The 18,051-nt window shown below is 43.5% G+C and overlaps 1 protein-coding gene across 1 annotated transcript; it reads left to right on the plus strand.

The window, feature by feature from the left end:
- Positions 1–1,741: 1,741 nt before the first annotated feature.
- On the plus strand, positions 1,742–4,818 carry LOC109761037 (PRA1 family protein F3). The gene is made up of 2 exons (XM_020319828.4): positions 1,742–2,478; positions 4,289–4,818. The coding sequence occupies exon 1, from the start codon at positions 1,878–1,880 to the stop codon at positions 2,448–2,450; it is 573 nt and encodes a 190-aa protein (XP_020175417.1). The 5' UTR covers positions 1,742–1,877; the 3' UTR covers positions 2,451–2,478; positions 4,289–4,818.
- The last annotated feature ends 13,233 nt before the right edge of the window (positions 4,819–18,051 follow it).

An 18,051-nucleotide genomic window follows, 5' to 3' on the forward strand; every position in this document is an offset into this window, starting at 1 on the left:
TAAAAAATCCCGCCGCCGTTTCCGTATGAGTAGGCATCTTTTCAACCGTATTAGAAAGGAGGTGGTCAGCTACGATGACTATTCCGAGTGCAAAGAGGATGCCGTTGGCAAGATTGGTTTCTCCTCTTATCAAGCACTGCCGCCATCCGAATGCTTGCATACAAAGTGCCCGGTGATCTTATTGACGAGTACGTCCGTATGAGCAAGTCTACATGCCTAGAGTCCTTGTATCAGTTCTGCAAGGCTGTTATTGCTGTGTTTGGCCCTGAGTACTTGAGAGAGCCGACTCTTGAAGATACAGTCCGTTTGTTGGCGATGAATGCCAGCAGGGACTTCCCAGGGATGCTTGGCAGCATAGACTGCATGCACTGGGAGTGGAAGAACTGCCCTTTTGCTTGGCAAGGGCAATATAAGGGCCATGTCAGGGCTTGCACTGTCGTACTAGAGGCCGTGGCTTCTCAAGATCTATGGATCTGGCACTCTTTCTTTGGCATGGCCGGATCACACATGATATCAACGTGCTTCAGCGCTCGCCAGTGTTTGCTAGGCTTGCCGAAGGCAACAGCCCACCGGTGAACTTTACTATCAACGGCCACAACTACAACAGATGATACTACCTGGGTGACGGTATCTATCCTCAGTGGATCACTATTGTCAAGACAATCCCCAACCCTGTCGGAGAGAAGAGGAAAAAATTTGCCCAAGAGCAAGAGAGTGCTAGGAAGGATGGCGAGCGTGCCTTTGATGTTTTGCAATCTCGATGGGGCATCATTCGGTATCCTGCTAATACCTGGAGCATGCAAAAACTGTGGGAGATGGTGACTGCTCGTGTGATCATGCACAATATGATCGTAGAAGACGAGCGCCCGGAACGTCTGTACGATCAAGGGTTTCAGTTTCAGGGTGAGAATGTTGTGCCTGAGCATGGAGGAGCGGCAACGTTTGAACAGTTCACCCAATTTCATCATGACATGCGTGATTGAGAAACTCACGTGCAACTGCAAAATGATTTGGTTGAGTATATGTGGGCTCACGTTGACAACCAATAAATGTATCTTCTTTATTCGACTTGCAAAACTATGTGAGACATTTTTATTTTTATTTGGCTTGTAAAACTATGCTATTTTATTCGGTTCAAACTATGTTATTTGGCTATTGTTTAAATGCAAAATCAATGCAAAAGTGAGCTATCTGTTGAAATATGGCGGCCAGCAGGCCACACCGGTACATATGGGTCGACGCGTTGGACACGCTGCCGAGCCATATCTAAAACAGGGCGGACGCCGGGCGAGCGGCCGACCCAAACGGATAAAAAACAAACGAAATCACCATCCGTTTGGGTCGGCCCGTTGGAGTTGCTCTTATCAATAGAGAAGTTTTCCAAACACCGGCACCGGGAGCGATGATAACATTGTTTTCTTTGTTCCATACGGTGGTGAAATTCGGGGAAATTGTGAATTTACAAAGGGTGTGTTTAGGACACATCTAGATGTGCTCTGCTTATTGCACATCTAAGTAAGTGTATCAAGCATAAACACAAAAAAAAAAGAAAAAGAAAATATCCACAAGGATCTTAATATAAAATCAATAACATAGGACTTAGATGTGCAATACTTATGGCACGTCTAGGTGTGCTTTAGCAGAACTGATTTACAAAACAGGGGCCGTCGCCGTCTAGAAAGCCCTCGAAATTCACGTCGCCGTGTCGTGTAACGGGAGGGCATCCAGCACGGCAGCGTTCCCCACCCTCGCGTCGCATCCCAAATTCGTTAATCCCATCGCCCTTGCTCGATCCCTCTCGAGTCTCCTCCCTTCCCCCGTCCCCTTTCCCCTCTCGGATCCGACCCCCCGCGGTCCGCCCCTCGCCGCCGGCGACCATGTCCAAGTACGGCACCATCCCCACCTCCTCCTCCGCCGCCGCGGGGGCGCCCCACCTCGGCGGCGCCTCCCCGCTCGACTTCATCTCCCGCGCCAAGGCCCGCGGCGCGACGGCGCTGGCCACGCGCCGGCCATGGCGCGAGCTCGCGGACGTGCACGCCGTCGGGCTGCCCCCGAGCCTCGGCGACGCCTACCTGCGCGTGCGCGCCAACCTCGCCCACTTCGCCATGAACTACGCCATCGTCGTCCTCGTCGTCGTCTTCCTCTCCCTCCTCTGGCAGCCCATCTCCCTCATCGTCTTCCTCGTCTGCATGGTCGGCTGGCTCGTCCTCTACTTCCTCCGCGACGAGCCCATCGTCCTCTTCGGCCGCGTCGTCGGCGACGGCGTGGTCCTCGCCGTGCTCGCTGCTGTCACGCTCATCCTCCTGCTGCTCACCGGCGCCACCACCAACATCCTCACGTCGCTGCTCATCGGCTTCGTGCTCGTCGTGGTGCACGCCGCTCTGCACAAGGCGGAGGACAACGTTGACGAAGAGGTCGGCCGCTGGTACGCGCCGGTGCCAGCGCAGTAGTGTGAGATCGCTCGCCCTCCAACTCTTGGTTCGTGGTCCGTCCATATTATTGTTCAGTCCCGTGTATGCATTTCGGTTCTTCCTACTGCTGGATGGTGTACAATTTGTCAATGTGTTCTTGCTGTGCTATTGTCACATGAATGCAAGTGATGATGCTTATCTTCCCGAAGTTTACCTGTGTAGTTGATAGCTGCGAGCAGCTGAGTGTGCAATTGGGTCTCAAACAGTGACGGTCATGTGAAGTGTTCAGTTTGTTTGTCATATAAATTACCTGGTCAGGCAGATTCCTTTTTTGTTCCGTGGGTAATTGAGATGTTGCCTTTACAAAGTGAGATTGAGACGTTTTGCAGTTCCAGAAGTCCCTTAAACTGCATTGTACCTGGCTTTTCACTAACTTTTAGAAAGGAAGAAAAGAGATATCTAAATGGTGGTTGGTCTAAAATATCTCTAAATGTATCTGCTAGCTCTGCCAGAATTTCATAAATGGTTCAGTGAATTTAGTTTGCTTGACAGAGTTTGCGGTATGGCAAGCAGTTGTCACTATCAGGCTGTCCAATCTGATAAAAATAGTTTTAGCAATCATATCATCTCTTTACACCCTGTAACCATACTGTAGTTCCCTGTTTATAGTTGCGGATCGTGTATCTATGTGCTTGTTTTTCATGGAGGGCAGAATCATTGTAAGTGCCAGCCAGAAGAAGACGGATATATGCAATTTGGAAATAATCCAAGAGACAACCCTGGCCTGACAGGCCCTACACTAAGAGTCTTCTGGAAGTAGTGGGAGGCAATTCCTTGCCCACTGCTCTTCCCACCAGGGAGGTACAGCTAACTAGCAATTGAATTGAGTTAGCTTAGCTGTTTGTTGGGTGCAGAGTATTTTAAACTTTGAAATCTAAGTTTTAGAGCTCAATCATCATGCTGTCAAAATCATTTCGGTGGTAGGTACTTACACCACACTTCTGAAGGGTCTGTATTTTGCAGTTTCTTTTTTGAGTTGCTGTGTATTCTTTCTAGACTTAGTAATAACCATCCTTATGATTATTTAGAGGAACAAATTTCTGTAGTTACTGTTTTACGATTTCACTTAATTTGATGGCAACGTGAGTAAATTATTTCACTTGTTTCTCAAGTTGGTGATTGTTGGTGTGATTTAAATGAGATAGAGAGTAGTTTATTTCTTCGACATTTATCTGGTTGTCTGTTAGGTTTGGTCACTAGCATTTCATTTACCATGGTGTCATGACCATTCTTTGCGTTCTGGTTGCAGTTCACAACTAGCATATGCATCATTATTATTCTCATTAACTTGAGCGCGACAATATTATGTTAGTACCAAAGTTTCAGTGAGATTGAGAAATGAACTTCTTGTACTTGCCAGTTGGATTTATTGTTGTTGAATATTGATGCTAGAAGTTCATGAATGTGAGAACAGCAATTAGCATGAATGTAAAAAAAAAAAACAACCTCATCCGTATCTAGGAATATTGTGCTGAATATTTTTGCCTTTATTGCGTCATTCAGTTACGGGCAGTAGCTGCCTTCTTTTAAAAGCGAGACTAGATTGTGTGTGACTTGTTTGATTGTGCACCTATCAGGGTGATTGAAAAGTTCACTCAGGCAGACTTGGTAAGACAAGACTTCTAAAGAGAACCAAATGAGCAATAATGTAATGTTGGCATTTATAATTGCCTTCAAGAGAGTGCTTATAAGAGAGCAAAGTAAGAACCAAGGTTAAAACGCACAATGGTGTGCAGTTTTGTTTTGATATGCCAATTTGCTTGTGTGTGTAGTCTATGTGAATACTGACTGAGATACCCACCTTTCATTCTTTGCAGGGCCTGAGTGTGCTCGATTCTCCTGGTGTCCTCCTTTCGTTCTCAAGTATTCTATGAGTGTAAGTTTAGCATTGGTATATGGTCTCGGCCCAGTCAGGATGAAGAACTTGTAGCTGGTGGTTCGTCTTCCGCATGACGCTGGTTCATCCGAAGCTTTTGATCCAGTGATGATGGAAGGTTGTAAACTTTGGTCGTTGCGTGCAGTTCAAAGATTTTCCCTTGTTTATTTACATTTAGCAAATATGGGAGAGAACGAATCTGCACTCTGAAGTGTGAGAACTCAGCTGGCAGGGGCCCTCTCTTTGAGGCTGGTATACATTACTTCGTGCTGGTAATTTCTGATCTACTCACGTGGTTCCATCTTGTATGCACACGGTTTTGTTTGAAAGAGATTGTCCGTTCCGTGCTGATTAACTGTGCGGCTACTATCTGCAACCTGCCGGACATCTTGGGAAGTCTATGTAGGAAATTGTTTTACTCTGTTCATTTTATTTACTATATCTTCTGAAATACAGGATGTGTATTGTTCATCTTTTCTTTTATACCCTCTGTAACTTGATATAAGACTTTTTTTTGACGCTATGATGTCGAATGGCATCTTACATTTTGATACATAGGGAGTATGTTCCATTTTATCTGCGCCTCCGCCATCGGTATGTACTTATGCCTCACAAAGCCCAACGTCCAGTGGCTGAGACGCAGGACATAAATACTCTCTTGCTTAGATGAGGTGTTAAGTGCATGAAGCTTAGACGAGGTGTTAAGTGCATGAAAGGCCTTAACTACTAAATGCCTTAATGTATCTTACCTTCTTGCTGATAGGCTTCTTTCGTCTAATTGCTTAGCAACTAAACTCCTCCATGCGAACGCGTTTTGCATAGGTCTGTATGCTTGGTAGTTTTGCATAACTTTATACTCTTTTCTTTTCAGGTCAACAAAATGTTCTCTCACCTTAATTGTTTTGCCATGTCGGTATTTCAACTATGTGGCATATGCTTAACACCGGTACAACCCGGTCACAACCTTTAGATCAATTCCCCCTCCCTTACCTCCGACTGTTGATCCATGCCGTGGGGAGGAGATCTCCTCTTGTTCGTTGTGTAAGCTATCTTTGGCTAGATTTTTTGTGTCATTGCGAAGTTGCTCCGAGGGTGTCATATTGTCTTGATTAAAAGTTATGCGGCTCCAATCCTGTTTCGGTGGCGTTTGGTGTGACGTTGAGTCTTCGATGAGGAGCTTAGGAGTTTTGTCCCCCGCTGTTCTTCATGGATGCTAGTTGTCTCTTTTGTACTGTCCGTCAGCGTGCCTTCATGAGGCATAGACATCGATATCAATCTAGCCAGTACGGAGTACTTGTGAGAGTTCATAAAAGCACACCCGCAAATTTTTTAAAAAGAGAGAGCTCATGAAGCAAACGTGCACGCGTCGCTGTGCTTTTTTTAGGGGTCGCACCAGTGTGCTGGGTCGGCTCAAATCCTTGGTAGCACTCACCGTGGAACTAAAATGGGTCAGGCCCATGTCCCAGGTTGAACAATAAGGTTTTAAATATTTATTTATTTTATATATAAAAATATTAATGGTTTAGATAGAAAGAGAATTTGAAATTTTGATATGTTCACAAAAATTCCAAAAATCATAGATTTTTAAAATGTTTACAACCCTAAAATATTTCTGACTTTTAAGAAAGTGTTCACAAATATTGAATAATTTAAAATGTGTTCACGAGTTAAAAATGTTTTAAATTTAGAAGATTCTCACGAATTTTAAAACTTGTTCTAAAATTAAAAAGCATTCAAATTTTTTACTGGAATGTTCTTGTATTAAAAAGTGTTGACGAAATTAGAAAAATGGAATAGAAAAAAGAAGCACAAAAACAAAAAAAAGCAGCAGAAAACCATAAGGAAAAAAGAAAAGGAAGCTAGAAAAAGGAAGAAAAACCGGAAAAGCGAGAACCAAAAAACTATGCACGCAAGTGAAACCAGGAGTTGAAAAAGAAACATAGAAAACCGGTGACGAGGGCCTTTTTCGGAAGTAACTCAGTGGAAAAGAAGATAAAAATGTAAACTGCGCTGGCCCATGTAGAGAGGGGTATGCATTTGGTGAAATCACTAGTTGAGGAGTAGCCGTTGCAAAGATCACTCCAACTTCCCAGGTTGCGACAAATGGAAGTGGCGCACATGCAGCGTGCCACTTGTCACAACCTGGGAGTTTTTCTTTTTTTCTAAGATCCGTTTATTCAAAACGTTTTATGTCTCAAACCGTGCGTCCAAATCTCGAACCATTTTTATAGTTGGATTCCTCGCGTCGAGATCTTCAAAATTAGATCCCATGTTGATAGGTTTTGATGAACTTTTTTTTACGAAAAAAACCGGATGAAAAAGACGAAAAAAACCGAGCCGGGAGTACGGATGTTTTCCCTTTTCGAAAGAGGCACGCCCGTGCCTCTCATGAAATCACAACCGTGCCTCTCGCGGAAGCAAAACCGTGACTCTCACGAAAGGAAAAAAAATGCGTTTTCTTTCTGTTTCCGAGGAGGCACGGCCATGACTCTCGCGAAAGCAAAACTGTGACTCTCGTGAAAGAAAAAAAACAAAAACGCATTTTTTTCGTTTCCGAGAGGCATGGCCGTGACTCTCGCGAAAGCACAACCATGGCTCTCGCGGAAGCAAAACCGTGACTCTCGCGAAAGGGAAAAAATGCGTTTTTTTCCTGTTTCCGAGAGGCACGGCCATGACTCTCGCTAAAGCACAACCGTGCCCCTCGCGGAAGCAAAACCGCGACTCTCGCGAAAGAAAAAAAACAGAAAACGTATTTTTTTCGTTTTCGAGAGGCATGGCTGTGACTCTCGCGAAAGTAAAACCGTGCCTCTCACGGAAGCAAAACCGTGACTCTCGCGAAAAGGAAAAAATGCGTTTTTTCGCGCAATTTTTTTAAATCTAAAAGCTAAGAAAGACCGGTGAAAAACCAGAACAGCGAAAAAAACAAAAAAACCCGTTTTAAAAACCGAAAACGCGTGCGAAAAAATAAAATAAAAAATAAAATCCGAAGGGAGCGCCTAGAGCGCGACATGTGGCGAATGACTGAGAGCGCGCCAAGTGGCGCTGATCGTTGTGAGGCTCTCAAAGGAGCGCTCGTTAACTAGTTGCACTCTGCATTTGGTCGCGTGTTGCGTGGAAAACATTTGGCCTTATCCGAAACGACTTTCGGTAGTACTAAGAGTCCATACACCGAAGCCCAACAGCCGACGAAACAATGCAAATAGGCGAGCCCGACGATCGTGGAAGCCTGCACTTTTTTTTATCCCAGCCGCTTGTTCTCGCCTCGATAGATCTTGCTGCCGCCGCCCCCCCTGCTCCTGCTCGCAAGCCGCCGGCCGTGGAATCAATCGGCGGTTTGTCCACGCAGCAGCGAGTACTACGGCCACCTCTAATCGTCGTTGCCTGCTTGCCGTACGTCCGCCCCACCATCCAGTTAACTCACCAGTCACCACCAGTTATCTGCCAAGGTACACACGATCTACCATGCATACCTATCTGATCCAACTCCCCTTCCGTTTCAGTTTAGCCATGCCTTGTTAATCTGAAGATAAGAAAAATTATGATAGAGATTGTCTTTTTCATGCGAATTGCCCAATCTCAAATCTGGCCTAGTGCTGAATAACTAATATCAGATCATTGGCAATAGTACAGCTGTATTTAAACTTAGAAAAAAATTATGCTGGGTTTATCTCTGTAAATGGTTAAAGTATTGTTTATCATGCAATGTTATTGTCAAACTTATGATGACCCGCCCCTCCCCGGGAATCTTTGTCTAGGGGTGGGCAAGTGTAAACCCAAAAAACAGATTAAACTAAATCATTCATATGTTGTTTGGTTCAGCGTAAAATTGTGTGATACTCGGTGTTTGGTGGTTGGTGGTGAGTTCGGTTCCCAGTGCTTAGGAACACTATATACCGAAGAAGCCAAACTGTAAGAGACACCTTGTAATGAAAGAAGTCCACATAACCCCCGAGATTTCAAGGAACGGTCACGTTACCCCCTGAGCTTTAAAACCGGGTATTTAGCCCCCTGGTGTTTGCAAAACCAGATAAAACACCCCCTGATAGCATTGAAGAGTGGCTTTGATAGTGGTTTTCAACATGGGGCCTATTTCACACAAGCCTACTGTTGTTCTGTAGCATCTAGCACGACTTGCTGATTTCTGTTCGGCGGGAGCAACCTGATATGTGAAGCTAATTTTTCGGTAGCTGATGCAACGTGGAAACTGTAGAAGATAGCTCACATACGGTGCTAGCTTGACTTGATCTCTGCTTGTCTGTCACTGCTTTGCCGCTGCTTCTTCACTTGTCATCTGCTGCATCCCACCTCAACTCCTGGTCGTCTGCTCATCGGCGGACGAGCCTTGCCACGGCGCAGGGTGCCTTGCCCGTCTCCGCCAGGTCCACACGCCCCCTTGCAGACTGTCCACGTATATTCAGTTTGTCTGCTTTGTCTGCAAACCACTTAGCTTGCAAAGCAGCGCTGACAATAAAAACACATGGAACTGAGCAGTTACTGTTCGGCTAACCACGTGTCTTGATCTCATTCTCATGGCAGATGCAGACACATCCGATTGTATCCTACGGAGAATGTCAACGCATGAAAGTGGCAAGAGTGTCGAATCAAAGTGTGTGTTCGAGAAAAGCGGTTCATGGCGGCGGGGCTCCAGCGCTATGCTCGTAGTCATAGATTCTTGCTGCTTGTTGTTGGTCCGCCTAAATTTTACATGGCGCTCGCTCCCTTCAAAACATGGACAACACGTCCAACTCGAACCAGCCACACGCCGCCGCGAAGTGCACGGCTGTTGCAGAACGCACACGAGTGGGGGGGCCACGGCCGCACAATGTCGCTGACTTGGCGTAGATGTTGGGCAAGTGCGCACCGACATGCAAGTGAGCAACACTACGCATGTTCGCACTGGGAGCACAAGGGGAGAGTCAACATGCCACAAAGCAGTTCACACTGGTAGGCGAAGAAATGGAAGAGAGTAGAGCGATGGCTGAGAGCTATGCATGTTGCAGGTTATGTGTTTGATGAAATGCATGTGTTTTGAGCTGGGACCAGCAATGGCTGTGAAATGGGCCACTTGTTCCAAACCACCCTCCAAAGCTCTAAGGGGGTGTTTTATCTGGTTTTGCAAACTCTAGGGGGTCAAATACCCGGTTTTAAAGCTAAGGGGGTTATGTGATCGTTTTCTGAAACCTTGGGGGGTTATGTGGACTTCTTTCCCTTGTAATCCCTTGTTCCAATCAGAGTAACAAAACACAATTTTTATGGTTGGCCCAATAGGTAGAGCGCTCCACCTTTCATTCTTAATTACCTAATCACCCCATGTTCCCACATGTGTATGTTTACCACAAAACCTAGCTATCAGGCCGCGTCCTCTCTGGCCTAGGCGATCAGATCTGTTTCACAACCTTTGACGATGAGTCCGGTCCAAGGGTTATGAAGCCAGAGCATTGTAGGCGAAGTAGTCAATCATATCAAGGTACATGAGGTAAATTGACACAGGAGAGTACAGACGATTCTTTCTTTATTAATGATTGAACTAACATATAATGATTACTCCTCATCTAAATATAAAGCGGTAAGGAGTAAAGGGATAAGCACCCGACTTGATGAAAAGTGGGGGAAATGTTACGGTCAACGTGGGAGAGGTGGGGTGAGTTGCGCCCCACCCTTCGTATGACCCATCATTTTCCAACACTCCCCCTTGAGTCCTTAGCCGTATATCCATGCCTCAAAACTCTAAAAAATCATGTATATATTGTTGTATTGCATGAATTGCCTGGTCAAAACCTTGCATGAGAAACATCAGAAACTCACTCAAGGAAAAAGAGTACAATCCACTCAACCATCAAGTTGAGTACTCGATCGCCAAGACTGAGATTTTAACGATGAGTTTGTGAAGTTTCTCCCACTGCACCTTGCATCTCCCAAAGTCTCCTCATACCGATTCCATACGCATCTCTGGAAGGATGTAACATGACTTGGTATGAAAAATTCTCTTGTTCACCTTCTTCAGCTCATGTGCATACAAGAACTTGGGATTAATATGCTTTGTGAGGTTACTCTTTACATAACCCACTGGACTTGTGCAACACAAGCAACATTATCTTCATAGATAATGGTAGGGGTTTGTATGGTGTTCAGCCATCACGTCTGCTGAATATGGCCGATCATCCGTCGAAGCCATACACACTCTCGTGATGCTTCATATAGTGCAATGATTTCTGAGTGGTTTGTGGAAGTCGATACAAGACTTTGTTTGGACGATTTCTAGGAAAACGCAGTCCACCGCAAAGGAAAACATATCCATTCTATGACTTATAAGTATGCGGGTCTAACAGGTACCCAACATCGACATAGCCTATAAGCGACAGGTCTTGATTCCTTATATAAAATAGGCCAAGATTTTTGGTCCCTTGGATGTAACGGAAGATGTCTTTGACACCCTTCCAATGTCTCTTGATAAGCTCATAACTGTACCTAGCAAGCAAATTGACGGCGAACACAATGTCCAGCCATGTACAATTTGTGAGGTACATGAGTGCCACGACTGCACTTAGCTAGGGAAATCCTGGTTTCTGGATTTCCTTCCTCTCTTCCTTAGGCTTGAAGGGGTTGTCTTGCTGTATAGATCACCTGATTATCGGGGTCCTAGAAGTATATGCCTTGTCAAATCCAAATCTTGTCAACATCTTATTGGTTTAGATCGACTGGTGCACTAGAATCCCATCAGGAGAATGTTCAAGTTGCAGACCTGGACAACACTTGGTTTTTACCCAAATCCTTCATCTCAAATTCCAACACCAGGTAGGAACTCGCTTCCTCAATATCCTCAGGTGTATCGTTATGTTTAAATCATCTAGGTACATTTGATTACAAAGAATTCATATTGTGATTGTCGTATAAACACATGGGAAATCTTCATTGCTCGTGTAGCCCTTTTAATGAAGGAAATCACTTAAACAATTATACCCCATCCTACTGACGGTTGAAGTCGGTATGGTGACTTTTTAAGTTAAACATTGTATAGACCCCTATTTGCTCTAGGATGGTTCAGAATAGGGATACCTTTGGGTATTTTCATGTATATGTTCGAAACCCAGTTACCATATAGGTAAACGGTAACATCCATTATTTTCATTTTCAAGCCCATACTTACTCCCACTGAGATCAAGTATCTAACAACGCGTTTGTCAATATTTGGGAAGGGGAATGGGAGTTTAGAGTAGGGAGTTGTATTGAGATTAGACATGGCATGAGACGTTTTATTCCCAATCCTTTGTTTGGCACGTAATAGGAATTATGTGTGAGATTTGAGGAGAAACTCTATTCCCTTGTTTGGTTCATGGGAATTGGTGAGGGACTAGACATGGGAAGTTAACGTAAGTTATGATGAAGGGCTAAGATTGACTCACTACAACAATTCCTTTCCAATAACCACCCCTCCCCTGTTAATAAAACGGTGGGAGGAGTTGGAGTCCAAAGTCCCATGCCTATTCCCTTCTGAATTCCCAATCCCCCAATCAAACAATAGATTTGAAGTCTCATACCCCTTCAGTTCCCATTTCCTAGATCTAATTACTCCCAACTAAACACGCTGTAAAGGTAATTCAATCCATCACCGGGGGATAAGTCTCCTGAAAATCGACACCTAGTCGTTGAGTGAACCCTCGAGCGACGAACCTTGCTTTGTACCATACTACCTTATTATGCCCTGAGTGAACCCTTGACTTTGATTCCCATTGCCATGCAGTAATCATAGAACGCCTTTGAAATTAATTCTCTAGCATTGTCCAATTCGAATACACTTTATACGATAACTGGGGAAATTATTCCTCATTTGTATGATCTGAGAGATCAACTTTGCAAAGGCATGGTTACTTCTTGACAGCAGGCAAACATTGGACCATTTATAGGAAACATCGATGAGCACCATGTAGTACCCAGACAACCTCGAGAGGGGCTGAATTGGACCACATATGTCCCCTTGGATAATGCGGGCATTCGTCCTTCACTTTGAGGGGCGATGGTCTAATAACTAACTTTCTTGTAAGCATGTGGAGCGTATGATATCATCGGGATTCAGGAAGTTTTTTGCGTTAACATTATGACCCTATGAATTATTGATTATATTAATCATCATCCTAAGTTTGTGGTTGCCTAACCTATCATGCCAGAGGCAGAAAAGTTCAGAGCTTCTAAAAAAAGTCTTAAGGGTAGTGTACACGGGCGGTGCTATAATTTTATTGTAGTATAGCCCCGTGTGAGTGAAGGGAGACTTTCGAGAAAATGTTTACCATTTGCATCTCGCTTAATGATGAGTAGGAACTCCTTGCCATTGTATCATCAGTCTCAACATGGAAACCATTAACATTGATGTCATTAAAGTATAAAAGAGTAAACTCCATGTACATCAATGCATCATTAATGATTAGAGTTGTTCCCATAGGAAGTATGACAGTGGCTCGTTCGGAGCCAACTATGTTCGAGTCGCTGCCGGCGGTTGTCGTAATACTTCCCGAAGATTTTTTAATAGACTTGAATTACTTAGTTTCCGTAAAATGTTATTTGTGGTACCACTATCGGCAAGACATGTTTCCTCCATTTGACATCCTCACACGTTCTAAAATATGCAATCTAAATAATTTAATGAAGTGAGGAAGAAGCTACATTAATAATAGGTGCGCACATTTCAGAATATAACATACTATCATGGATAGATAATGGAATAAACAAATTATATAAATGTCATCCAAGCACTCAATAAAGAATAAGTTTGTGTGCTCTCATAGAGCTTACAACCGCATGTAATTTATTTGAATTCATTGTATGAAATAACGGAATCATGATAATAAACGAGATAAGCTAGGCAGATGTAGTGGAAAAGAAGGCATTCACTTCTGTCGGAATCTCCATATGACTGAGCTCATCCTTGTTAGAAATTATCTTGGAAGCAGCATTAACGTCCAGTGCCAATTGCAGCACAGTAGGGCCAACCATGTGCTCAAACCCCTTGGTGGCATTGGAGTTATGTGAGACCTCCCAAGCCGCCGCTATGGGCACATTGGTAGCCGCCGCTATCGGCACATCGACAACCATCACTATGGGTGCAGAAAGAGTTGTAGGGATCATCATGAGTGTCATGATGGGTGCCAGTGGTGCTCCCCTTGAGCCAAGGTGAGGTGCGTATCACACCCCCTCCGAGCCTTGTACGCATCAACGACCCCCTTAGGTGCTTGCACTGGCGGGGGAAGTGCTCCTTCGAACCATAGTGAAAATAGGCCCGAGGCCTCTACCCCCCTTCTGCGTAGCTTTTGCTGCTTAGCCCGAGTAGGGGGTTGAGGCACCTTCTTCTTGCCCTTGTGGCCCCTCTTCTTTTGGAGGAGCTTCCAGATCTTAAGGGCATTCACTTCCTAACGAGACCCCCCCAGTGGGTGCGCGACAAAGTTCTTCTTTAGAACCTTGTCCCATGCCTTGGCCATCTCGAGGATGTCAATTATGAGTACTAAGTGCAATTGCCCCGACGGTATTGGACCGTAACAGGGTGAAAGGTGGAGAGGGTTTTCTCAACCTTCTGACCGCCAATAATTTCAGTACCACATAACTGAAGATTCATCCAAATCTAGTGCGTTATCGAATTGTACCCACCCACGTCTTAAAGTCCGCAAACCTCAGGCAAACCACTTTTCCTGCGCAGCTTCACAATGTACTTGAGGCTCTCAAGCCACAACTTGAGAGTGGCCCAAAGGCCCAAAGCACTCTGTTCTGCCATATGCTCATCTTTCATAGTAGAGCACATATGATGACGAACGAAGTATAAAACTTGGGCATTCTCAGGTGCAAACTTGGGGTCCGCGGTGGCCAGTTGGGTCTCTTGATCGATCGCCCTTAGAAGGCTTCTGCCTTTGAGGATGATCTCGCAATTAGATGCCCACATCAAGTACTTACTTTAGCCCATTCTGGGCCAACTCAGGGAATTCCTTGTTCATGATCCCGACCTTTTGCAGTTTGTGCAAATAACATGAGATTATTGCAGTCTATCTTTTGCATAAATGTGATGATGATGAACTTATTAAAAATGGTGTTCCAGTATTTAAACATGCTATTAGATGCCTTACTTAATGATACGTCTCCGACGTATCTATAATTTTTGATTCTTCCATGCTGTTATATTATCAACCTTGGATGTTTTATAATCATTTTGTATCATTTTTGGTACTAACCTATTGACACAGTGCCAAGTGCCAGTTGCTATTTTCTGCATGTTTTTTACATCGCAGGAAATCAATATCAGACGGAGTCCAAACGCAACGAAACTCCACGGAGATTTTTTGGGACCAAAAGGAACATAATGGGCCCTGGCTACGCCTGGGGGGGGGCCTCGAGAAGGGCACAACCCACCAGGTCGTGCCAGGAGGCCCAGGCGCGCCATGGTGGGTTGTGCCCACCTCGGGTGCCCCCCCGGACCGCCTTTTTGCACTATAAATACCCCAATATTCCCAAAACCCTAGGGGAGTCGACGAAATATTCATCCAGCCATCACAAAGTCCAGAACCACCAGATCCAATCTAGACACCATCTCGGATGGGGTCACCATCTCCATTGGTGCCTGAGTAGTTCTTTGTAGACCTTCGGGTCCATAGTTAGTAGCTAGATGTCTTCCTCTCTCCCGCTGAATTCTCGATACAATGGTCTCTTGGAGATCCATATGATGTAACTCTTTTGCGGTGTGTTTGTTCGGATCGATGAACTTTGAGTTTATGATCAGATCTATCTTTTTATATCCATGAAAGTTATTTGAGTTTCTTTGATCTCTTATATGCTTGATCTCTTATAGCCTCGTATTTCTTCTCCGATATTTGGGTTTTGTTTGGCCAACTCGATCTATTTATCTTGCAATGGGAAGAGTGCTTTTGTAGTGGGTTCGATCTTACGGTGCTTGATCCCAGTGACAGAAAGGGAAAACGACACGTATGTATCGTTGCTACTAAGGATAAAACGATGGGGTCTATCTCTACATAGATAGATCTTGTCTACATCATGTCATCGTTCTTATTGCATTACTCCGTTTTTCCATGAAGTTAATACACTAGATGCATGTTGGATAGCGGTCGATGTGTGGAGTAATAGTAATAGATGCAGGCAGGAGTCGGTCTACTAATTTTGGACATGATGCCTATATAATGATCATTGCCTGGATATCGTCATGATTATTTGAAGTTCTATCAATTTCCCAACAGTAATTTGTTCACCCACCGTTTGCTATTTTTCTCGAGAGAAGCCACTAGTGAAACCTACGGCCCCCGGGTCTCTTTCTCATATATTTGCCTTTGCGATCTACTTTTTCCTTGCATTTATTTTCAGATCTATTAAACCAAAAATACAAAAATACATTGCTGCGTTTTATTTCTATTTATTTTATTTGGCGTTCGATCTATCAATCTATTACAATTTTATCTCACGTTCGTTTGCCTATCTTGAGGCGCCGTACCTCGGAAGGGATTGACAACCCCTTTAACACGTCGGGTTGTGAGTGGTTCTTATTTGTGTGCAGGGGTTGTTTATGTTGTGTTGCTTGGTTCTCCTACTGGTTTGATAACCTTGGTCTCATCATTGAGGGAAATGCCTAACATTGCTGTGCTGCATCATCGCTTCCTCTTTGGGTAAATACCGACGTTGTTCAAGCCGCATCAAAAGGAATTTCTGGCGCCGTTGCCGAGGAGGATCTTCAGCATATACCAGGTTCCTAATCACAAATCTCATCTCCTCGCAATTTACATTATTTGCCATTTGCCTCTCATTTTTCTCTCCCTCACTTCACAATTTTTTTTGCTGTTTTATTCGCCTCTCTTTTCCCGTTCACCGTTTTCTTGCCGGATCTGCTTTTGTGTGCAATCTTGTTTGTTGTTATTATCATGGATAGTTCTTCCTCTATTGCTTGCACTCCCGAGAACGAGGTTCTCTACTTTAAACAAAGGGAAGGAGAAAATTTAAAGGATGCTTGGTATAGGACATTCAATGCTCATAATAGATCTATCCGTAAGCAATCTACCATTCTTCTTCTTCATTGTTTTTATGTTGGCATCACCACTTGGTATAGATTCGTCCTTGATACGATTACCGGTGGAAATTTCTTGATGTGTCCTTCTCTTCATGCTTTTAATGCTATGGGAAATTTAGTGGGCTCACCACCTCTTATGATTAATGAAACAACTTTGACTCTTGAGCATGTTATGGAAAGACTAGATGCTACTGAAAAGAAAATGCTCACTGAAGATCATATGGAAATTATAGATAAAAAGATGCATAATTTTTCCACCAAGATTGGGTCAAGAGTGGGAGAAATTTTTAAGTTGTTAAAAAAAGGGTACCATAATCCATGAAAGAATAGAAGAAAGCCTGTCTCGGATTGATAAACTAGAAGAAATCTTCAGTAATCTAAGCATGGCTTTTGCTTTTGCTAAAACTATTGAAAAAACTCCCATAAAGAATGGCAAAGTTACTCAAGTTACTAAGAACAAGGGTGCAACTTCTAGTAATAATAATAAAGAAGATCTTAAGATGATAAGTATTCACCCGGATTTTGTTGAAGTGATAAGGGATCCTTTTTGCAAGAATGAAATCTTTAAATTTATTCCTAGGAGCATTATTATTGAAAATCTTTATGCTAAATCTTTGAAGTATTCTAAGTGTTTGATTGCAGAGTTGGACAAGGATGACAAAACTTAGATCCTTGCTTGATGTCAAGCTAAGGGCGTAAAACTATAGCGCTTGTTGGGAGGCAACCCAATGAATAAATTTTATTTTTCTTTTTTCTTTCTGTTCTTGAGTGTTTGCACAATTATGCTAGTGTTTTTTGTGTTTTAGTTAGTGTTTGTGCCAAGTAGAACCGATAGGATCTTGGGTGATAGTTGTTTGATCTTGCTGAAAAACAGAAACTTTTGCGCTCATGAAAATAATTTAAAAATCAACAAAACGTAATATAATGCCAATTCTTTTTGCAGAAGATTAATATACAAATTACCCAGGTCGTCCTAGTTTTTTCAGAATTTTTGGAGTTACAGAAGTCTTCGAAATAGTCAGATTGCTACAGACTGTTCTGTTTTGGCAGATTCTATTTTCTTTGCGTTGTGTGCTTATTTTAATGGCTCTATGGTTTTCTTTGATGAGTTTTTGGCATAGAAAAGTTGGAATACTGTAGATATAATGCAAAAAAAATATGAATTGGTTTGGTACAGTACTTAGAGTAGTGGTTTGTTTTCTTATACTAACGGATCTCGCGAAGGTTTTGTTGAGTTTTGTGTTATCGAAGTTTTCAAGTTTTGGGTTATTTTACGATGGATGAAGGAATAAAGGATAGAAGAGCCTAAGCTTGGGGATGCCCCGGCATCCCAAGCTATTATCCAAAAATGAGCAACCAACTAAGCTTGGGGATGCCCCCGAGTGGCATCCCCTCTTTCTTCTAACGACAAATCGGTATTTTACTCGAAGCTATATTTTTATTTGTCACATAATATGTGTTTTGCTTGGAGCGTCTTGTATGATATGAGTCTTTGCTTGTTTTATTTTGTGTTTTAAGTCTTGATCCCTTGCTGGACACACCTATTTGGGAGAGCCAAAATTATGTCATGACTTGTTAGAATTGCTCTCTATGCTTCACTTAAATTTTTATGAGCTATGGACTTGCTCTAGTGCTTCACTTATATCTTTTTGAGC

Source organism: Aegilops tauschii, chromosome 3 (assembly GCF_002575655.3).
Source record: "Aegilops tauschii subsp. strangulata cultivar AL8/78 chromosome 3, Aet v6.0, whole genome shotgun sequence".
NCBI classification, from domain to species: domain Eukaryota; kingdom Viridiplantae; phylum Streptophyta; class Magnoliopsida; order Poales; family Poaceae; genus Aegilops; species Aegilops tauschii.

Bases quoted from the DNA above. Each gene is read 5' to 3' on its own strand.
- LOC109761037 (XM_020319828.4), top strand. From the start codon at position 1,878: ATGTCCAAGTACGGCACCATCCCCACCTCCTCCTCCGCCGCCGCGGGG.